The 23,275-nt window shown below is 48.1% G+C and overlaps 1 protein-coding gene across 1 annotated transcript in view; it reads left to right on the plus strand.

Moving 5' to 3' along the window:
• The window catches only part of LOC116955068 (myosin heavy chain, skeletal muscle-like), a 42,150-nt gene that overhangs the window by 12,001 nt on the left and 6,874 nt on the right, over positions 1 to 23,275 (plus strand). Inside the window, exons 7-17 of the mRNA XM_032976023.2 lie at positions 106 to 251; positions 821 to 911; positions 3,369 to 3,650; positions 8,439 to 8,546; positions 9,234 to 9,360; positions 16,762 to 16,880; positions 19,705 to 19,901; positions 21,346 to 21,529; positions 21,847 to 22,012; positions 22,113 to 22,237; positions 22,802 to 23,110. Coding sequence (XP_032831914.2) covers positions 106 to 251; positions 821 to 911; positions 3,369 to 3,650; positions 8,439 to 8,546; positions 9,234 to 9,360; positions 16,762 to 16,880; positions 19,705 to 19,901; positions 21,346 to 21,529; positions 21,847 to 22,012; positions 22,113 to 22,237; positions 22,802 to 23,110 — 1,854 coding nt within the window. The remainder of the gene's footprint in view (positions 1 to 105; positions 252 to 820; positions 912 to 3,368; positions 3,651 to 8,438; positions 8,547 to 9,233; positions 9,361 to 16,761; positions 16,881 to 19,704; positions 19,902 to 21,345; positions 21,530 to 21,846; positions 22,013 to 22,112; positions 22,238 to 22,801; positions 23,111 to 23,275) is intronic.

Genomic DNA, 23,275 nt, shown 5'->3' on the forward strand with positions numbered 1-23,275 from the left:
AGAGTTTTGCTAGTGTCAACGCTTCGTGCTGTTAGTAGTGGTGATAATGATGTCTCTTCCGTTCAACGTCGTCAGTTGAGTTGAATTCTGCGTGGACCACCGCAGGTGGAGGGTGCCCTCGAGAAAGAGAAGAAGGTTCGTCTGGACTTGGAGAGGGCCAAGCGAAAGCTGGAGGTTGACCTTAAGCTCCTGGAGGACACGATAGTGGAGATGGATAATGGGAAGCAGCAACTGGAGGAGAAGTTGAGGAGGTGAGAGCGAGACAAGAGCTCTTACAATTGGCATTTTGAGATCCAGCTCAACGAGACCGGGTCTCAGGATCTAGGGGTTTTCGCTGCAGGAGACCGGGTCTCAGGGTCTTGAGACTCGGCTCCAGGAAACCAGGTCTCAGAGTCTTGAGACTCGGCTCCAGAAGACTGGGTCTCAGGGTCATGAGACTCGGCTCCAGGAGACCGGGTCTCAGAGTCTTGAGACTCGGCTTCAGGAGACCGGGTCTCAGAGTCTTGAGACTCAGCTCCAGGAGACCGGGTCTCAGTGTCTTGAGACTCGGCTCCAGGAGACCGGGTCTCAGAGTCTTGAGACTCGGCTCCAGGAGACCGGGTCTCAGAGTCTTGAGACTCAGCTCCAGGATACCGGGTCTCAGAGTCTTGAGACTCGACTGCATGAGCCCGGGTCTCAGAGTCTTGAGACTCGGCTCCAAGAGACCGGGTCTCATAGTCTTGAGACTCGACTCCAGGAGACTGGGTCTCAGGATCAGTGTCTTTCGCAGGCGAGTGTATGGGTGCTCATGTTTGCGTGTGTGCATTGTCTCCGTTGACAGGAAAGATTTTGAAGTTGGGAATCTCAGCAAAAGCCATGGGGAGGAGATGACCCTCACATCCCAGCTCCAGAGGAAGATCATCGATCTTCAGGTCCCGCCTCGCATCTCACCAGTGTTCACCTGCTGAGCCACCTACGCGTGCCCCACATTACATGAATCTTTTCAATGATGCCGATTCATTTTTTAGAGATCAATTTGACTTCATCATAATGATAATAAATTCACAGCATTCCGTCAATCCACTGCTGGATGAAGGTCTTACGCCGTGTAGACCACACCTTCGCTTCTCCAAGACAGGGACTCCTCTACTTACGAACTAGTGAGGTTCCAGATGTATGTTCATCAGTCCATTTGTCCAACTTTACTCCTATCGATTCCAAACATGTTGAATGGCATGTACACTTAACATGGGGAATGGCTATAAGAGTTTAACATCTCCTGCAGTTGTAGATGCCACTGGTTATTTATGTTCTGTAGATGTAGACGCCACTGGTTCTTCATGTTCTGTAGATGTAGACGCCATTGGTTCTTCACGTTCTGCAGATGTAGATGTCATTGATTCTTCATGTTCTGCAGATGTAGATGCCACTGGTTCTTCACGTTCTGCAGATGTAGATGCCACTGGTTCTTCACGTTCTGCAGATGTAGATGCCACTGGTTCTTCACGTTCTTCAGATGTAGATGCCACTGGTTCTTCACGTTCTGCAGATGTAGATGTCACCACAGCCGTCTATTGCGCGGTGGTTGAACTTACGACTCTCGGTCTGAATAGACAACTGGACGATAGGTTTTTTTCATATCTCTGAAAGTTTGTAAGTCGAATGTTGGTAATTTGAGGAGTCCCTGTATAATTATCTGAAATCGTATTCTAATAATAAATAATTACAACTTGTAACGCGGCGCCGCACAGCTTTCGCTCGCTGTCGAAGCCAGGAGGAAACACAGACGAGCAGGAAGGCAACAGCCAGGCGGTGAGCCGACACGACCAAACAATTGCCCAAGCCCTGCCATCCTCTAAATATATTGCGTTGCCATCGGTATTTTCTTTCGACGTTGCGGGAGGAATGGCATGCGGCGCGAGGGGGCATACAGGTGTGAAACGGGTGGAGAGTGACCAGCACTTGGCTGCCGCGGCTATCGCGCTCTCCGCCAACCCTGGCCGCCGGACTGCCGGGTTACAGGCCACGGGCGGCGAGTGTGATTTACAGCGGGGAGGGGTGCCTCCTCTTCTTTGGTCCCGACCGCCCCTTAACGACGCGTGTTCTGGCACGCCGCGCAGTCTCGGTACCAGCTGTTCCATCCTTGTAAATGGGTTGGGTTTTTTATCGTTTCTAAATATAGGCGTCCGGTTTTAACGAGCGCCTGGATGACTGCATACATTTCCACTGTGTCGGATGCCCTTTCGTAATCCACAGGGGTCTGGCACAATAGTAACTGATATTCCTCTTTGTCTTTTCCAGAGTTTTGATTGATTACATCTTGCCTTGCGTTGCTCCACTTTGGAATTCCCTCCCACTCTGTGAATGTCCCCCTCCAATCGTCATGACAGAAGAGTATCGTATTAAGGGTGGTGCAGTGATCGGCCACTTCGTGACGAAATCCTGGGTTTGAATCCCGTCCACGGCAAATATCGATGTGCTGTGGTTCCTTTGCATTGCTTGTTTTAATCACAGGATGAATACTGTTTAACACGACATAGGCTTTCACGACCAATATTATCTATAATAGAGGTTTTTGGAGGGTTAGATCGCGTAAATATAAATGTGTATACAACTCTGGCTGTCCGCCTGATGATGTCGTTTGTAATTACTGGTAAAACGTCACGGTACTCGAATTGTAAATGTTGTAGTGAGTTTACTACACTATACACTACACTATACACTACACTATACACTACACTATACACTACACTATACACTACACTATACACTGCACCATACACTGCACTATACACTGCACTATACACTGCACTATACAATACACTATACACTACACTATACACTGCACTATACACTGCACTATACACTACACTACACACTTTACACTACACTATACACTACACACTACACTATACACTACACTATACACTGCACTATACACTATACTATACACTACACTATAATTGTAAATGTTTTAGTGAGTTTACTCTCCAACACACAACCCGTGTGTGCTGAACTAGTATACTACACTATACACTATAATTGTAAATTTAGTGGTTTATACTCCAAAATACCGTTACTACTGTACTAGCAATGAATTGTCCACGTTTTGTTTACGTGACAAACCCCTTTACTAATCGGCTGTGTCGGGTGGTGGTGGGTTTAACGACACAACATTTATTTTCACGCGCTATAACCCAACAAAACATCTCGTATGGGGAGCAGCACTGGCATGTGTCGTGGCGCGGAGCGCCCACCGTTCGTTAAAACAATTTCATCCGAGGTACATGGGCAAGTTCATCATCAGCCACGGTCAAATCGGCTGCTCGTATGAAGGTCTCCCCCACGCCCGTCCCTTCGCGACCGGTGCCGCGTGCGCGCGCGAGCAGACGCGCAACTCGGAGCTGGAGGAGCGGAGCGGGAGGCTGCAGTCGGAGCTGAGCGCGGCGGAGCGGCGCGGTGCGTGCGCGGCGGCGGCGCTGGACAAGCTGGCGCACCGCCTGGAGGAGGCCGAGGGCGAGGCGGCGGCGCGGGCCGACTCGGCGCGCAAGCGCGAGCTCGAGCTGCAGAGGCTCCGGCGGGGCCTCGAGGAGGCCACGGTGCAGCAGGAGGAGGCGGTGACGGCTATGAGGGCGAAGCACGGCGACGCCCTGGTGCACGCCAACGAGCAGGTGCGGGTGTCCGCGACCGTGGTTGGGCGGGTTTGGGTTACTTAAAAAAAGGACGCAAATAAAACGACAGCCATAGTAATCGGGTGCGTTGGGTACTCGCGACGTTACCTTGCCGGGGCTAGCGACGCGGAGGAAGACGCCGCTTGCATTTCACAGACACAGTCTGCAGCAGTTTCGCAGCAGTGGGGGGAGGGGGGCGATGTTGCTGCTGTGTGTAATTCCATTTGAATAATTTGCGGAGTACATTTTCTAATTGGGCCATTTTGGACCGTGGCACCGGCACACAATGATGGCCTGCTCCTCTTTTCAAACAATGTCCCAGGATATTGTTGGCGTCCACCGTGAAGCCGATGGCGCGTAATAGTAGTAGCACTTTGTGGTTAATACACACCGCAATAATAACCAGGGCGGCCCGCCGGGTTAGATCCGCAAACCTCCGCAACAAGTGGCGAACGCACTACTCCTGTACCATGCCTCCTTTCGGAACAGACTTTTCTCACTCGCTCGCCCATTCACGACCGTTCCTGAAGAAGCTCCCAGCACGTAGAGCAAAAGGTCGGACATGGTGGAGGTTTCCGGCCCGAGCCCCTGGGCTGCCCTGGTTAATACTGCGGGCGTAGCAACCATGAAACATCTACACGCCGTCTGCTTCACAGTGAGTGATAAATATCCTGCGACGTGGTAGGCCATGTGTGCCCTTGTCGCGGTCCACCTTTGATAAATCGCTTGCAGATTGACAACACCCAGAGCGACATCGTCCTCCTACCGGCAGGCCAATGCCCACTTGCAGGCCGGTGATGCATTCACCTTGCGTCTCCACAATGACGTTTCGGAGCAATGACCCTTCTACGCAGCACGAGAAGAAGCCAGAGAGATAGAGAGCGAGTAACGTAGAGATCCGCTGACTCACACAGACACCCGCAGACTTACACAGACACCCACAGACTCACACAGAGATCCGCAGACTCACACAGAGACCCGCAGCCTCACACAGACACCCACAGACTCACACAGAGACCCGCAAACTCACGCAAAGAATCAGAGACTCACACAGAGACCCACAGATTCACAGAGACCCACATATTCACACAAAGACCCACAGACTCACACAGAAACCCGCAGACTCACGCAGAGATCCGCACTCACACAGAGACACACAGACTCACACAGAGACCCGCAGACTCACGCAAAGAACCAGAGACTCACACATAGACTCACAGATTCACAGAGACCCACATATTTACACAAAGACCCACAGACTCCCACAGAGACTCGCAGACTCACGCAGAGATCTGCACTCACACAGAGACCCGCAGACTCACGCAAAGAACCAGAGACTCACACAGAGACCAACAGATTCACAGAGACCCACATATTCAAACAAAGACCCACAGACACACAGAAACCCGCAGACTCACGCAGAGATCTGCACTCACACAGAGACACACAGAGACACACAGACTCACACAGAGTCCCGCAGACTCATGCAAATACCCAGAGACTCACGCACAGACCCAGAGACTCACACAGAGACCCACCGATTCATAGAGACTCTCAGATTCACACAGAGACAGAAAGCACTTGTTTATACCATGGGGCCTGATGACAATTTAATTGTCTAAAAAATTTCTGATGACCAATTTTTGTAAATAGACACATGAATAGTTACACTAACAGTAGCTATTGAGTAACAGAGCATCTCCTTCAAACGTATGACTATTGAAACTGATTTACATCAAAAGTAACAGAAATAGATTGCATTGTGGGAAGAATAATATTAACCCACATGCTGTACTGCCATATCCTCAAGGATGCTGGACAGATTTAGCGTTACTAACACCATTGTTACGAGCACCATTGTTACTAACACCATTGTTACTAACACCATTGTTACTAACACCATTGTTACTAACACCATTGTTACTAACACCATTGCTACTAACACCATTGTTACTAACACCATTGTTACTAACACCATTGTTGGGCATTGTGATGACTGCAATGCAATGTGATGTCAGGCGCTTTGAAATTCTGGGGCATCTCAGGCAGGTGCCCAGTTAAATTCCAGTGCTTTCTACGCCGAGCATGGCGAGCACGCGGCACAACCCGAGGGCACATCGGAGAGCTTAAAACTCGAGTTCACGTGCAGGTTTTTGGCCACCCGTCACTGAAAGCGACATCGTCCCGCGTAGCTCATCAAAGCCACTCGCAAATCGCGCGCTGAACTCACCACCACCACCCCCACCGTTCCAGAGACAAAGATCCGCCCGTGCAACTTGAACAGACGTGGCAGGCACGCGCCGGTCGTAAAAAAAATCATTAAATCTACGCGAGTCGGCACGGTGGTGAGTGTGTTGAGTGCGAAGTTAAATTTAGTCTGACCCCCTGGGACCCCCATGTCGTTACGAGTTTCATGTTTTTGGGGCTGTCTATCGGAAGAGACCCTGCTGTGCGTGTGTGCGAGAGGGGTTTGTTTAATTGTTTGTCCAACCACATGCTGGCCATGGTACAAGAGTCTTGTAGTGGCTCTGGGGGGGGGAGGTTCTTTTTTGTTTTTGTAATTTTTTTATAGATACAACCACGGCGGGGGGGATCAGTCACATTTCAGGTTGATACTTTCTGGTTCTTTCGATAAAGTCACGTAGGTATAAAATAAAATAAATCACATTTCGATTGCAACACAATCAATCATCATCAGGTGGGAAAACCACACTACACTATACACTACACTATACACGACACTATAATTGTAAATGTTGTAGTGGGTTTACTGTCCAACACACAACCGGTGTCTGCTGAACTAGTACACTACACTATACACTATAATTGTAAATGTTGTAGTGGGTTTATTCTCCAACACACACACGCGTGTGCTGTACTCGTAACAAATTCGCACGTTTTGTTTACGTGACAACCCCCTACTCATTGGCCGTGTCGGATGGTGGCGGGTTAAACGACACATTTACGTGGTCTAGCCCAAAACAACCCCCCTCTATGATAGGTGGTGATTAGCCCACACCTCGCCGTTCGCCTGCTGCTGGCGAGCTAGGGCACAGCTCCTCCTCGACATCCACGGGAAAGGGTGGTGATCGACCAGCCCTCATCCCCGCAGTGCTGGCTTACAGGCCACGTGCATAGCCACCAATGCCCCAGGCCATGTCACACACATTGACCACAATGCTGCTGAGATACTGAGTGTGCGTCTCTCTCAGGGGGTTAATAATAGCCGTGTCGACATTTTTATTTTTAAAACTGGTACTGCTAAAATATAGGTTATGACAATTATGACCGTATTCTCTTAGTAATAGGTTTTTACCCTTTTAGCTGGCACAAAAACTGACACCTTTATACAAGGGATCATGTTTGCAATAACCACAACACAAGCAGTCAAAATGCAAACACAAAGAAACAACTCTGATAATCATATGCACTGTCCTTGAATTTGATTGGTCCACACCCGAGACGGCTTTTCTTAGAGCCTAGTCTCCACTGGTGTTGGACCAGATGACACCATAAGGCGTACAACTCAAAAACAGCGCACTATCAGAGTATTGAGAGCTCGGGGTAAGCCTTTACATTATGAGACCTCCTTTGCCAGTAACAAGATATAGTAATAGGTTTTTACCCTTTTAGCTGGCACAATAAAATTGTATCAATCTGGTCACAAACAAAAACACACACACACTAGATTCCTGTTGTTCTTCATTTGGCCTTATGCAATCGCCATCACACAAAGACAAACACCTCCTGGATAGTGCCGGATGAAGCCCGTGTGGGGCCTGTAGCATGATCTTATATAGGGGCCCTAAATAAAAAACACACACAAACATTAAAACACACATTTTTTACTTGCAAAGTAAAGTAATTCTATTTTTTCATTTGCTATACAGCCAGATACGACAAATCGCTAACCTTAAACACCCAGTCGTTCATAAAAGTTGAATGCGGTATAGTACTATAGTAATAGAGCAAGTGCAGAATCGCTGAACCGGAATTGATAGCTTGAAAGCGTTTAGCGCGGGGCCCTTGAAAGTGCGGGGCTCGTAGCTACTAGTACACATGTAGCTGCTACACGTGTAGTAGTAGTAGCTACTACTACACGTGTAGCTGCTTTTGCTCCTAGGAAAATCCGGCACTGCTCCTGGATCATTAAACATACACCCAATTATTGTTTTTACACACAGGCGAAAAGTACACGTTTTATAATCTGGAGACTGTGGTTATTAGTTATTTACAGATGTGCCAATCCACTCTGAGTGAGTGAGTGGGTGAGCAAGTGAGTGGGTAGGCGAATGAGTGAGTCGGCGAGTGAGTGGGTGAGTGGGTAGGTGAATGAGTGAGTGGGTAGGTGAATGAGTGGGCGAGCGAGTGAGTTGGTGAATGAGCGAGTGGGTAGGTGAATGAGTGGGTGAATGAGCGAGTGGGTAGGTGAATGAGTGGGTGAATGAGTGGGTAGGTGAATGAGTGGGTGAGTGAGTAGGTGAATGAGCGAGTGGGTGAGTGGGTGAATGAGTGAGTGGGTAGGTGAATGAGTGGGTGAATGAGCGAGTGGGTAGGTGAATGAGTGGGTGAATGAGTGAGTGAGCGAGCGAGTGAGTGACATCGCCGAGTGGAATTGCTGACAATGTCGAGTGAGAAATGAAACCCGAACCGTAATCTTATGATATTTTATTTATATATACAGTTTAGGCCTAAGTCCCTAAGGAAATGGAAGGCTCTGTTAATGGACTCATTTGCCAGCTTGTGAAGAATGTTATTTATTTATCCCCCCCTCCCCCCACATTACAGATTGAGGATCTGCATAAGTTGAAGCAGAACCTAGAGAAGGAGAAATGTGAGCTGGGCATGCAAGTGGAGGATCTTGGGAACAGCCTTGAGCAGCTGAACAAGACTAAGGTATTTAACATCCTCCTTCTCTGGCATCTTGAGACTCGGTCCCAGGAGACCGGGTCTCAGGGTCTTGAGACTCTGCTCCAGGAGACCGGGTCTCAGGGTCTTGAGACTTGGCTCCAGGAGACCGGGTCTCAGGGTCTTGAGACTCGGCTCCAGAAGACCGGGTCTCGGTGTCTTGAGACTCGGCTCCAGGAGACCGGGTCTCAGGGTCTTGAGACTCGGCTCCAGAAGACCGGGTCTCGGTGTCTTGAGACTCGGCTCCAGGAGACCGGGTCTCAGGGTCTTGAGACTCGGCTCCAGGAGACTGTGTCTCGTGCCAGCTGGAACAACGTTACAACCTTTCATAAATCTTCCCCCAGCCTCAATCCACCCCCGCGGCATCATAGACGATTAGCGCCGTGGTTCAGTCACTCGACAGACCGCGTGCGTGCGGCGGTGGCGACGAAGTTGTGGCCGGACCCCCCCACCATCACCTCTGTCCCCCCCCACCACCACCCCCTCTGTCCCCACCCCCCCCCACCACCCCCTCTGCCCCCCCCACCACCCCCTCCTCTGTCCTTCACGCGTCTCTTGCGGGCGAGCACAGAGCCCAGGGTCCACCGCCCTCACCCCCACAGCAGTGGCGCGAGCGAGCTCGTTGCAGGGCTGCCCTTTACCCCCCCCCCCCGCACTCACCACACTGACCACCAGGTGAGCCTGCAGAAGGCCAACAGGCAGCTGGACGAGCAGCTGTGCGAGCTCAGGAAGAAGGACGAGGCGGGCGCGAAGGCCGCGGGTGACCTCGCGGCGCAGAGGGCCCTCGCACTGGCCGAGAGGGGTAAGCGGGGGGGGGGTAAGCGGGGGGGGGTAAGCGGGGGGGGGGGTAAGCGGGGGGGGTAAGCGGGGGGGGTAAGCGGGGGGGGTAAGCGGGGGGGGGGTAAGCTGGGGGGGGTGGGGGGGGTAAGCGGGGGGGGTAAGCGGGGGGGTAAGGGGGGGGTAAGGGGGGGGTAAGCGGGGGGGGGGATAAGCGGGGGGCGGGTAAGCGGGGGCGGGGTAAGGGGGGGTTAGCGGGGGGGGGGGGGGGGGTCCATCCTCGCGAGCACGCTTCGGCATCGGTCGTTAGTACAACGATAATGACAACAGTAACAACAATAATAACAACAATAATACCAATAATAACAACAATAATAACAACAGCGGCGGCGTAGTGCGGACACGTGCGTTTGAACTTCTTTTGTATAGTAGTGTAGTGTATAGTAGTGTAGTGTATAGTGTAGTGTAAAGTGTATAGTAGTGTAGTGTATAGTAGTGTAGTGTATAGTAGTGTAGTGTATAGTGTAGTGTATAGTAGTGTAGTGTATAGTGTAGTGTAAAGTGTATAGTAGTGTAGTGTATAGTAGTGTAGTGTATAGTAGTGTAGTGTATAGTAGTTTACTGTATAGTAGTGTAGTGTATGGTAGTGTAGTGTACAGCAATGTAGTGTATAGTAGTGTGGTGTATAGTGTAGTGTATAGTAGTGTAGTGTATAGTAGTGTAGTGTACAGCAGTGTAATGTACAGCAGTGTAGTGTACAGCAGTGTAGTGTATAGTGTAGTGTATAGTAGTGTAGTGTACAGCAGTGTATTGTATAGTAGTGTATAGTGTAGTGTATAGTAATGTAGTGTATAGTAGTGTATAGTAGTTTAGTGTATTGTAGTATATAGCAGTGTAGTGTATAGCAGTGTAGTGTATAGTAGTGTAGTGTGTAGTAGTGTAGTGTATAGTAAAGTAGTGTATAGTAATGTAGTGTATAGTAGTGTATAGTGTAGTGTATGGTAGTGTAGTGTATAGTAGTGTATAGTAGTGCAGTGTGCAGTAGTTTAGTGTATAATAGTGTAGTGTATAGTTGTGTATAGTAGTGTAGTGTATAGTGTAGTGTGTAGTGGTGTAGTGTAGTAGTGTAGTGTATAGTAGTGTAGTAGTGTAGTGTATAGTAGTGTAGTGTATAGTAGTGTATAGCAGTGTAGTGTATAGTAGTGTAGTAGTGTAGTGTATAGTGTAGTGTATAGTAGTATAGTGTATAGTGTAGTGTATAGTAGTGTAGTGTTTAGTAGTGTAGTGTGTAGTAGTGTAGTGTATAGTAGTGTAGTGTATAGTAGTGTAGTGTATAGTAGTGTATAGTAGTGTAGTGTGTGTATAGTGTAGTGTATAGCAGTGTAGTGTATAGTAGTGTAGTAGTGTAGTGTATAGTGTAGTGTATAGTAGTATAGTGTATAGTGTAGTGTATAGTAGTGTAGTGTTTAGTAGTGTAGTGTGTAGTAGTGTAGTGTATAGTAGTGTAGTGTATAGTAGTGTAGTGTATAGTAGTGTATAGTAGTGTAGTGTGTGTATAGTGTAGTGTATAGTAGTGTAGTGTATAGTAGTATAGTGTAGTGTATAGTGTAGTGTATAGTGCAGTGTATAGTAGTGTAGTGTGTAGCAGTGTAGTGTGTAGTAGTGTAGTGTATAGTAGTGTAGTGTATAGTAGTGTATAGTGTAGTGTATAGTAGTGTAGTGTATAGTAGTGTAGTGTATAGCAGTGTAGTGTATAGTAGTGTAGTGTATAGTAGTGTAGTGTGTAGTAGTGTATAGTAGTGTAGTGTATGGTAGTGTAGTGTATCGTAGTGTATAGCAGTGTATAGTAGTGTAGTGTATGGTAGTGTAGTGTATAGTGTAGTGTATAGTGTAGTGTATAGTAGTATAGTGTATAGTAGTGTAGTGTATAGCAGTGTAGTGTATAGTAGTGTAGTGTATAGTGTAGTGTATGGTAGTGTAGTGTATAGTGTAGTGTATAGTGTAGTGTATAGTAGTATAGTGTAGTGTATAGTTGTGTAGTGTATAGCAGTGTAGTGTATAGTAGTGTAGTGTATAGTGTAGTGTATAGTAGTGTAGTGTATAGTAGTGTAGTGTTTAGTAGTGTATAGTAGTGTAGTGTATAGTAGTGTGGTGTATAGCAGTGTAGTGTATAGTAGTGTAGTGTTTAGTAGAGTAGTGTGTAGTGTATAGTAGTGTAGTGTATAGTAGTGTATAGTAGTGTAGTGTATAGTGTATAGTAGTGTATAGTAGTGTAGTGTATAGTGTAGTGTATAGTAGTGTAGTGTATAGTAGTGTGGTGTATAGTGTGTAGTAGTGTAGTATATATTGTTGTGTATAGTAGGGTAGTGTAGTGTATAGTAGTGTAGTGTATAGTAGTGTAGTGTATAGTAGTGTATAGTAGTGTAGTGTAGTGTATAGCAGTGTAGTATATAGAAGTGTAGTGTATAGTAGTGTAGTGTATAGTGTAGTGTATAGTAGTGCAGTGTATAGTGTAGTGTGTAGTAGTGTAGTGTATCGTAGTGTAGTGTGTAGTAGTATAGTGTATGGTAGTGTAGTGTATAGTGTAGTAGTGTAGTGTATAGTGTAGTGTATAGTAGTATAGTGTAGTGTATAGTAGTGTAGTGTATAGCAGTGTAGTGTATAGTAGTGTAGTGTATAGTAGTGTAGTGTATAGTGTAGTGTATAGTGGTGTTTAGTAGTGTATAGTAGTGTAGTGTATAGTAGTGTATATCAGTGTAGTGTATAGTAGTGTAGTGTTTAGTAGTGTAGTGTGTAGTAGTGTAGTGTATAGTAGTGTAGTGTATAGTAGTGTATAGTAGTGTAGTGTATAGTAGTGTAGTGTATAGTGTAGTGTATAGTAGTGTAGTGTATAGTAGTGTGGTGTATAGTGTGTAGTGCAGTTTATAGTGTAGCATAGAAGTTCAGCATTAACCAGATGTGTGTTGGAGAGTAAACCCACTACAACATTTACATTTATAGTGTAGTGTATAGTGTAGTTGTATAGTGTAGTGTATAGTAGTGTAGTGTATAGTAGTGTAGTGTATAGTAGTGTAGTGTATAGTAGTGTAGTGTATAGTAGTGTAGTGTATAGTAGTGTAGTGTGTAGTAGTGTAGTGTATAGTGTAGTGTATAGTAATGTATAGTAGTGTCGTGTATAGTGTAGTGTATAGTAGTGTAGTGTATAGTAGTGTAGTGTATAGTGTAGTGTATAGTAGTGTAGTGTATAGTAGTGTGGTGTATAGTGTGTAGTGCAGTTTATAGTGTAGCATAGAAGTTCAGCATTAACCAGATGTGTGTTGGAGAGTAAACCCACTACAACATTTACATTTATAGTGTAGTGTATAGTGTAGTTGTATAGTGTAGTGTATAGTAGTGTAGTGTATAGTAGTGTAGTGTATAGTAGTGTAGTGTATAGTAGTGTAGTGTATAGTAGTGTAGTGTATAGTAGTGTAGTGTGTAGTAGTGTAGTGTATAGTGTAGTGTATAGTAATGTATAGTAGTGTCGTGTATAGTGTAGTGTATAGTAGTGTAGTGTATAGTAGTGTAGTGTATAGTAGTGTAGTGTATAGTGGTGCAGTGTACAGTATAGGGTAGTGTATAGTAGTGTAAATGTGCAGTGTGTAATAGTGTAGTGTATAGTAGGTTGTATGTATGTACCGTGAACTCCTTTTGCACCATACGTAGCAAGCCATGCTAATCGGAGGTGCGGAGGAAGGTGTAGTCGTTAGTAGTGTAGTGTATAGTAGTGTAGTGTATAGTGTAGTGTATAGTAGTGTAGTGTATAGTAGTGTAGTGTATAGTAGTGTATAGTAGTGTAGTGTATAATAGTGTAGTGTATAGTGTAGTATAATGTAGTATAGTGTATACAGTGAGGGAAAAAAGTATTTGATCCCCTGCTGATTTTGTACGTTTGCCCACTGACAACGACATGGTCAGTCTATAATATTATTGGTAGGTTTATTTGAACAGTGAGAGACAGAATATCAACAAAATCCAGCAAAACGCATGTCAAAAATGTTATAAATTGATTTGCATTTTAATGAGGGAAATAAGTATTTGACCCCCTCTCAATCAGAAAGATTTTTGGCTCCCAGGTGTCTTTTATACAGGTAACGAGCTGAGATTAGGAGCACACTCTTAAAGGGAGTGCTCCTAATCTCAGCTTGTTACCTGTATAAAAGGCACCTGTCCACAGAAGCAATCAATCAGATTCCAAACTCTCCACCATGGCCAAGACCAAAGAGCTCTCCAAGGATGTCAGGGACAAGATTGTATACCTACACAAGGCTGGAATAGGCTACAAGACCATTGCCAAGCAGCTTGGTGAGAAGGTGACAACAGTTGGTGCAATTATTCGCAAATGGAATAAACACAAAAGAGCTGTTAATCTCCCTCGGCCTGGGGCTCCATGCAAGATCTCACCTCGTGGAGTTGCAATGATCATGAGAACGGTGAGGAATCAGCCCAGAACTACACGGGAGGATCTTGTCAATGATCTCAAGCCAGCTGGGACCATAGTCACCAAGAAAACAATTGGTAACATACTACGCTGTGAAGGACTGAAATCCTGCAGCGCACGCAAGGTCCCCCTGCTCAAGAAAGCACATATACATGCCCGTCTGAAGTTTGTCAATGAACATCTGAATGATTCAGAGGACAACTGGGTGAAAGTGTTGTGGTCAGATGAGACCAAAATGGAGCTCTTTGGCGTCAACTCAACACGCCGTGTTTGGAGGAGGAGGAATGCTGCCTATGACCCCAAGAACACCATCCCCACCGTCAAACATGGCAGTGGAAACATTATGCTTTGGGGGTGTTTTTCTGCTAAGGGGACAGGACAACTTCACCGCATCAAAGGGACGATGGACGGGGCCATGTACCGTCAAATCTTGGGTGAGAACCTCCTTCCCTCAGCCAGGGCATTGAAAATGGGTTGTGGATGGGTATTCCAGCATGACAATGACCCAAAACACACGGCCAAGGCAACAAAGGAGTGGCTCAAGAAGAAGCACATTAAGGTCCTGGAGTGGCCTAGCCAGTCTCCAGACCTTAATTCTATAGAAAATCTGTGGAAGGAGCTAAAGGTTCGAGTTGCCAAACGTCAGCCTTGAAACCTTAATGACTTGGAGAAGATCTGCAAAGAGGAGTGGGACAAAATCCCTCCTGAGATGTGTGCAAACCTGGTGGCCAACTACAAGAAACGTCTGACCTCTGTCATTGCCAACACGGGTTTTGCCACCAAGTACTAAGTCATGTTTTGCAGAGGGGTCAAATACTTATTTCCCTCATTAAAATGCAAATTAATTTATAACATTTTTGACATGCGTTTTTCTACATCTTTTTTGTTGTTATTCTGTTTCTCACTGTTCAAATAAAGCTACCATTAAAATTATAGACTGATCATTTCTTCGTCAGTGGGCAAACGTACAAAATCAGCAGGGGATTAAATATTTTTTTCTCTCACTGTTGTAGTGCAGTAGTGTAATCTTTAGTAGTGTAGTCTTTAGTAGTGTAGTGTATAGTAGTGTAGTGTGTAGTGGTGTAGTGTATAGTATTATAGTGTATAGTGTAGTGTATAGTAGTGTAGTGTATAGTAGTGTAGTGTGTAGTGGTGTAGTGTGTAGTGGTGTAGTGTATAGTGGTGCAGTGTACAGTATAGGGTAGTGTATAGTAGTGTAATAGTGCAGTGTGTAGTGTATAGTAGGTTGTATGTGTGTACCGTAAACTCATTTTGCACCGTACGTAGCAAGCTGTGATAATCGGAGGTGCGGGGTAAGGTGTAGTCTTTAGTAATATAGTGTATAGTGTAGTGTATAGTGTAGTAGTGTATAGTAGTGTAGTGTATAGTGTATAGTAGTATAGTAGTGTAATCTTTAGTAGTGTAGTCTTTAGTAGTGTAGTGTATAGTAGTGTAGTGTATAATAGTGTAGTGTATAGTAGTGTAATCTTTAGTAGTGTAGTGTATAGTAGTGTAGTGTATAGTAGTATAGTGTATAGTAGTGTAGTAGTGTAATCTTTAGTAGTGTAGTGTATAGTACTCTTTGTTTTTTTTCGGTAAAGTCACGTAGGTAAAACAAATTAAAATAAATTGAGATAAAATAAAAGAAACAATTAAAACACGACGTTTCGGAGGCAAAGCAAGACGGAAACACGACGTTTCGGAGGCAAAGCAAGCTTCCGTCTTGCTTTGCCTCCGAAACGTCGTGTTTTAATTGTTTCTATTATTTTATTTCAATTTATTTTAATTTGTTTTACCTACGTGACTTTACAAAAAAAACAAAGAGTATGAATCATTGCAGTCACGAAAGCTTCAAATCTAGAATTAGTGTATAGTAGTGTAGTGTATAGTAGTGTAGTGTATAGTAGTGTAGCGTATAGTGTAGTACGTAGTAGTGTAGTGTATAGTAGTGTAGTGTACAGTGTAGTGTATAGTAGTGTAGTGTATCGTAGTGTAGTGTGGTGTAGTGTATAGTAGTGTAATCTTTAGTAGGGTATAGTAGTGTAGTGTGTAGTAGTGTTGTAAGTAGTAGTGTAGTGTATAGAAGTTTAGTGTGTAGTTGTGTAGTAGTGTAATCTTTAGTAGTGTAGTCTTTAGTAGTGTAGTGTATAGTAGGTTGTATGTATGGTAAACTTATTTCGCAACGTACATAGCCAGCCGTGCTAATCGGAGGTGCGACATTTGGTACATCACGCCATTTTCATAGCGCATGGCTATAAGCGTTGATGGTGGTGGTGATGATGGTTGGGAGTGGTGATGATGGTCGTCGTGGGGATGGTGATGGAGCTGGAGATGTATGTTTAGATAATGATAGAGGTCGTCATGATTGTCATGGTGGGAATAATGATTGTGGTGCTGATGGTAATGACGACAGTAGTGATGATGATGTTGGCATTGGTTGGTAGTCGCCATAGTTATCATCACGCTTGATGGTTTTCATCCACTCACTTTCATTGTAGACAAAAATAAACATCTCGTTATAGGCATATGTTCATCACGAATGTAATCACTGCTGCTACCACTACTACTACTGCTGCTGCTACTATTGCTGCTACTACTACTTACTACTGTTGTGACTGCTGCTGCTACTACTTCTGCAACTTCTGCTGCTGCTGCTGCTACTACTTCTGCTACCACTACTACTACCGCTGCTGCCACTGCTGCTGCTATTGCTGCTACTACTGCTGCTACTTTTGAAACTTCTGCTGCTATCACACTACTACTACCGCTGCTGCTACTGCTGCTGTTTCTGCTACTACTGCTGCAACTTCTGCTGCCGCTACTGCTATTGCTGCTATTACTGCTGCTACTTCTGCTGCTACCACGACTACTACTGCCTCTGCTGCTATTGCTGCTTCTACCGCTGCTGCTCCTGCTGCCACTACAACTTCCGCTGTCAACTCTCAGATGCCCTGGGTCGCCAGCTGGAGGAGAAGGAGCTGCAGGTCATTCAGGCGGCGAAGCTGTCGCAGTCTCTGACGCAGATGATCGAGGAGCTGAGGCAGCAGCTGCTGGAGGAGAGCAAGGTGAATTATCCGTGCGGCTTGCTATCTGTATGCATGTGTGTGTGTCTGTATGCAATGGCTGCTTTGGGTACACGGGCCAGACCTCCTCGGAAACCCTGGCTGACAGAGGAGGTGTTCAGACTGGCTGAGAAAAAGCGACAGGCCCACTCTAATCGTCTACAGCATCCCACGTCAGAGAATGAAGAGGCTTACCGCAGCCTTCGCTCGGAGGTTCGGAGAGCCGTGAGGCGCTGCAAGCATGGTTGGTGGTCTCGGGTTGCTGAGGAGATGGAGTCTTCCTCAGTGGCCCGCAATCACAAATCGCTCTTTAATTCCATCAAAAAGGTAACCTGCAGCACCACACCTATTACCATCATTACGGGAAAGAACGGTGATCCAATATCCGGCCCCAGGAACAGGTTTGCAGATTTGCTGAGCATTTCTGTGAGGTCCTGGGGGAGGGGAAATCCCTCAGCCTGGAAAACATCGTGGGACAAAGTGGGGATGACCCTGCTGAGGCTGCAGTGCCGCATATATTGGAAGAGGAAGTCACCCCCTGTAAGTGGCTGGCTGAGGTGCCATCTGTTGAAGAAGTACTAAAGGAGATCCAGAGCCTGAGACCAGGAAAGGCACCGGGCAGAGATGACCTCCCAAGCGAAATGCTGAGGGAGAGTGGCGTTTGTGCACAGACTGTCCTACATGACATCATAACAGTTTGGACCACTGGATGGGTTCCGCAGGATTGGAAGGATGCCCTGGTGGTCCCCCTCTTTAACAAGGGGGACCGCACAGACTGTAACAACTACAGGGGCATCTCACTCCTTAGTGTGCCGGGAAAGATCTTGCCAAGGATTATTCAACATCGCTTTGCCAGGCATGCTGAGAAGAGGCTTGCGGAGCCCCAATGTGGTTTCAGGAAAGGGCAGTCGTGCACAGATGCAATATTTTTTGTCCGTCTGCTACAGCAGAGGTGTAGGGAACTCCCACAAGCCCTACATCTCTGCTTTATTGACCTGGTCAAGGCCTATGATACCATCAGTAGGCCTGGGCTCTGGGTTGTTCTTCGTGCTTTCGGAGTCCCTGACCCACTACTCACGATCATTAAGGACTTTCATATTGGTTAGCGGGCCCGGGTGAAACTACGTGGCTGGGAGTTGGAGCCATTCCCTCTTCACTTTGGGGTGGGATAGGGATGTCCTCTGGCTCCCACATTATTTAACATATATTTCGACCGACCACGTAGTTCGTGAAGCCTTCAATATCTGTACCGGAGGAATTTCCATCTGGTACAGATACAATGGGAGGCTGATCAATGCCCGGGTGCGGTTGAGGGATTCCTCCCTGTTGGTCAACCATGTTATGTATGCCGATGATCTGTTGATTGCTGCTTACCTAGAGGAGGAGTTGGAGGTGCTGCTGCTGCTGAACCTGGAGTGTACCACTAAGAAGCAGGGTCTTACCATCAGTCCCACAAAAACCAAGCACTTGTCTGGGTATTTTGTGCCATCAAACACTCCACCCCTTCAGCTCCCCATTGGTGATGGAGCAATTGTGGAGAGAGTGGAGAGTTTCCCATACCTGGGCAGTGTGCTTATGACCAGCTCCGGTTTGACAGCAGAGGTCTCATTCCGAATCAGTCGGGCGGCATTATCTATTCATCGGGTGCATAATGCTGTGTAGAAGCTACCTGGTCTGTCGCTCCGCATGAAGCTTCGGGTCTTCTCGGCCACAGTGATGCCCTCCCTTCTCGATGCTTCTGAAACGTGGACTCCTTTGGTGGTACATCTGTACCGGTTAGAAACATTCAGGCTAGCCTGCCTACGATCCATCCTGGGTTTAACCAGGCCGGATTGTGCGAAGAGCTGACAAATTCTTGAAAGATCTGGACAAAGTCCCATCAATGAGCTCTTCCGGCAGGCAAGGCTGCGTTGGCTGGGTCATGTAGCCCGCATGCCCAGCCACCGCATGCCCAAGCAGCTTCTGTTTGGCTGCATAGAGGGGGCTAACTGGCCATGACATGGGCTGGAGAAGAGATGCGGTACGGGAGGATGTAGTGCTGGGTGGACTTGCCGAAGACCGGTACCAGCGGTGTCAAATCTGGCCTCTATGGAGGAGGCTCATGAAGGATGTTACTGGGCAGCTGGAGGCAGTCGACTTCCAACAACAACTGAGGGCAGAGGAGCGCCGCTCACAATAACGAGCAGAGTGCCGGACGGCGAAAACACAGCAAGTTGACACAGTAGGAGGCACAGTTGGTGCATCTACCACTCATCTCAGACAGCCAACCCATGGCACCTGCTGGGTCTGTCCGGTAACCTCCTGTCAGCGAGCCTTTGACACTTCATGTGGCCTCAAAGTGCACCTGGCCTGCCACAGGCCCCGTGATGACGGCACCGTCAGTTAGTGGCGAACGGCGGCTATTGGTATTGGTATGCAAAGGCAGCCGGGCATGGTGCTGGCCACTCACCTCCTCGTGTGCAGTGCCGGCTTTCAAAGGTGCTGCCTAACAGCGCTTTCCCCAAAAGTCCGTTCTGGCTACACAGGGGATCTTTGTATGTCCGTCTGAATGCACACGTGTTTCTGTATGCGCGTGTGTGCATCGGTATGCGTGTATGAACGCGCATTTGCCATTTGGTTCATGAACTCTCTCTGCCCGCATCTCCGCGTGCGCGCATGCGGCTCCAGCCACACCACCTCCGCCCCATGCACCACCGCCATCCTCCTTGAACAGGCGCTCTGCGTACAGCGCATACCACGAGCACGTCGAACCCTTTTGCGCGCCGCACGCGCAGCCGAACTACGCCGAATCGCCCGTTGGCGCGCGCGGTGCGCGTCCCCCCTGCAGGCCCGCGCGACGCTGAGTGGCATGGTGAAGGCGGCGCGGCACGACCGCATGCTCCTCGGCGAGCTGGGCGAGGAGGAGGAGGCGGCCCTGCTCAGCACGCAGCGCGCGCTGTCCCAAGCACACGCCGAGGTGGCGCAGTGGCGCGCCAAGTACGAGATGGACGTCATCCAGCGCACGGACGAGCTCGAGGACGCCAAGTGAGAAATTGCGGTGGTGGCGGTGGCTCACCATGGCCGGGAGGGGTGGGGGGGGGGGTGATTTTATTTTCGTTGTACAGACGCGGAGCACTGGCACCGGAGATGAGACTGTTCAAAGTGGTGTGGGTTTGAATGTTTTATTTTAGTCAAAAGCGGAGAAACAGGTGTAGGGTGAAACAAAGCGAGGCAGGCAAACACCGGAGGGGCGGAGAGGGAGACGGGGCAGGCTGGGGGGGGGGGGGGTGCCGTACACAGCTGCAAATCGTGCTGGGGTCTATGCGGGATCATGTACACATGTGTGTATGTTGAACTTCTTTCACACCCGTGCGTAGCCAAATCGTTGCTAATCGGAAGGACAACAAACTTAAACACATTATGAGACCTCCTTTGCCAGTAACAAGATATAGTAATAGGTTTTTACCCTTTTAGCTGGCACAAAAACTGACACCTTTATACAAGGGATCATGTTTGCTCTCAATACTCTGATAGTGCGCTGTTTTTGAGTTGTACGCCTTTTGGCGTCATCTGGTCCAACACCAGTGGAGACTAGGCTCTAAGAAAAGCTGTCTCGGGTGTGGACCAATCAAATTCAAGGATAGTGCATATCATTATCAGAGTTGTCTCTTTTTTTTGCATTTTTGACTGCTTGTGTTGTGGTTATTGCAAACATGATCCCTTGTATAAAGGTGTCAATTTTTGTGCCAGCTAAAAGGGTAAAAACCTATTACTAAACTTAAACACAACAACAAGCATTTCTAAAGAAATCAGTTCTCAATGTTGTATAGTGGTGTAGTGATTATCAGTGTAGTGTAAAGTAGTTTGTAGTAGTGTAGTGTGTAGTAGTGTAATGTATCATGTATTGTATAGTAGTGTAGTCTATAATGATGTAGTGTGTAGTGTATATTAGTATTATGTTTAATATATTTCGCACCCACGCGTAGCCAACCGTGCTAATCAGAGGTGCAACATTTGGTACATCACCCGCCATTCTCATAGCGCTTGGCTATCAGCATTGATGGTGGTGGTGATAATGATGGAAGTGGGGATGATGATGGTGGTGGCAATGATGATGGTTCGTGGTGGTGATGATGACGGTGATGGAGTTGGAGATAAAGATGCTTGACCTGGGGATAAGTGAACACAAAAAGCAGTTTCTCAGGAAACGAGTTTGTTAATCTAGATGATGGCGATTTAAAAGTTGCATAGCTCTCGTGGTTTCCAAATGTTGGAAGGAAGAAGCGTGTCCCGGACGGCCGCGGAAACGCGCATCTGAAAGCGCCGCGCGATGCGGCGTAACCGTCTTATTGCTGAGCTGGCATTGCCACAGCTGAATATACGAAATCCGCCCTGCCGGGCCTTGACCGTGAAAGTACATTTTTGGGGGGGGGTTTAACGTTCAACGCATTTGGCGGTCGTTTGAGGGTCGTGATTGTCTCGTTGGCAGGAAGAAGATCGCGGCGCGGCTGCAGGTGGCGGAGGAGGAGAAGGAAGCCGCCAACGCAAAGTGCGCGTCGCTGGAAAAAACCCGGAAACGACTGCAGATCGACGTGGATGATCTCACGATGGAATCGGAGAGGGTCCAGGCGGCAAACACCAACCTGCAGAAGAAGCAGAAAGCTTTCGAGACGGTGCGAGTCCAACCCTGAACCCCTGCCTCTGCGTGTTCACCACTGCCCAGAGACTCCATCAGAGACTGGTCTGACTGTCGATCATTATCTAGAGACACACAGAGACCATTCTGTCTGTAACTAGACTCCATGAGAGACTGGTCTGACTGTCAATCATTATCTAGAGACAAAGACCATTCTGTCTGTAACTAAACTCCATCAAAGACTGGTCTGTCGATCATTGTCTAGGGACACAGAGTCCACCTCCCTGTTGTCACTGCCTCGAGGCCCCAGGAGGCGATGCTCTGATGACCTCTGGACGTCCGTGGCGGGTGTAGGTCCTGGCCGAGTGGAAGCAGCGGCAGCAGGAGACGCAGGACGAGCTGCTGGCCGCTCAGAAGGAGAGCTGCGCGCTTGGCACCGAGGTCTTCAAGCTGAAAAATCTCCACGAGGAGATGATAGCGCAAGTGGAAAACCTCAAGAGGGACAAAGAGGCCCTCCAAGGTGCTTTTTATCAAAATAATATTATCTCGCTCAGTGTCTCTGAGACACCGGTATTGGCCACCTGGGCCACCTCTGCATCTTTGTTGTTGTTGATAACCAGGAGAGGTGCAGGATCTGGCGGAACAGCTGGCCGATCGTGAGGACATCATGCGAGGTTTGGAGAAGTCCAGAAAGCAACTGGAGACTGAGAAGATGGAGGCCGTGGCTTCGCTGGAGGAGCTTGAGGTCAGTGGTTCAGTTTTCATTTGTAAGATACTTCACCTCGGCTCCAGGAGACCGGGTCTCAGAGTCTTGAGACTCGGCTCCAGGAGACCGGGTCTCAGGGTCTTGAAACTCGGCTCCAGGAGACCGGGTCTCAGGGTCTTGAGACTCGGCTCCAGGAGACCGGGTCTCAGGGTCTTGAGACTCGGCTCCAGGAGCCCGGGTCTCAGAGTCTTGAGACTCGGCTCCAGGAGACCGGGTCTCAGGGTCTTGAGACTCTGCTCCAGGAGACCAGGTCTCAGGGTCTTGAGACTCGGCTCCAGGAGACCGGGTCTCAGAGTCTTGAGACTCGGCTCCAGGAGACCGGGTCTCAGGGTGTTGAGACTCAGATCCAGGAGACCGGGTCTCAGGGTCTTGAGACTCGGCTCCAGGAGACCGGGTCTCAGGGTCTTGAGACACGGCTCCAGGAGACCGGGTCTCAGGGTGTTGAGACTCAGATCCAAGAGACCGGGTCTCAGGATCTTGACACTCGGCTCCAGGAGACCGGGTCATAACAATCAAGCGCATCTGTGTCTAACCCCTCCCCAGACAACGCTGGAGTATTCGGAGGGCCGAGTGATGCGCATCAAATTGGAGATCATGCAGGCCAAGGCGGAGATGGCTCGCAGGCTCTCGGAGAAGGACGAGGAGGTGCAGGTGATGGTGAGGCTCCACCAGCGGAACGTTGAGAGCCTCCAGTTTTCCCTGGAGGCCGAGATGAAGGCCAAGGCGGAGGCTGTGAGGCTCAGCAAGAAGATTGAGACGGAGCTGATTGAGAAACAGACAGCGCTGGCTCAGGCCTTGCGCCAGGCCTCAGAGGCCCAGGAGCACCTCAAGGGCCTGCAGGCCCAGATAAAGGTGAGAACGTCGCTCGGACTCCTTCACACCCAGATCTGTCTATCATCGTCTCGAGACCCTTCCAGATAGCGGTCCGTCCGCCCGCGGTTGAGTTGGCATGGCCACGCCAAGGTGGATGGGACCCGGCTCGCCACCGCGTGTCATGATGGTCGAGTCTCCCAGGCG

This window comes from Petromyzon marinus, chromosome 58 (assembly GCF_048934315.1).
Source record: "Petromyzon marinus isolate PM22_M1 ecotype Great Lakes invasive population chromosome 58, UKy_Petmar_22M1.pri1.0, whole genome shotgun sequence".
NCBI classification, from domain to species: domain Eukaryota; kingdom Metazoa; phylum Chordata; class Hyperoartia; order Petromyzontiformes; family Petromyzontidae; genus Petromyzon; species Petromyzon marinus.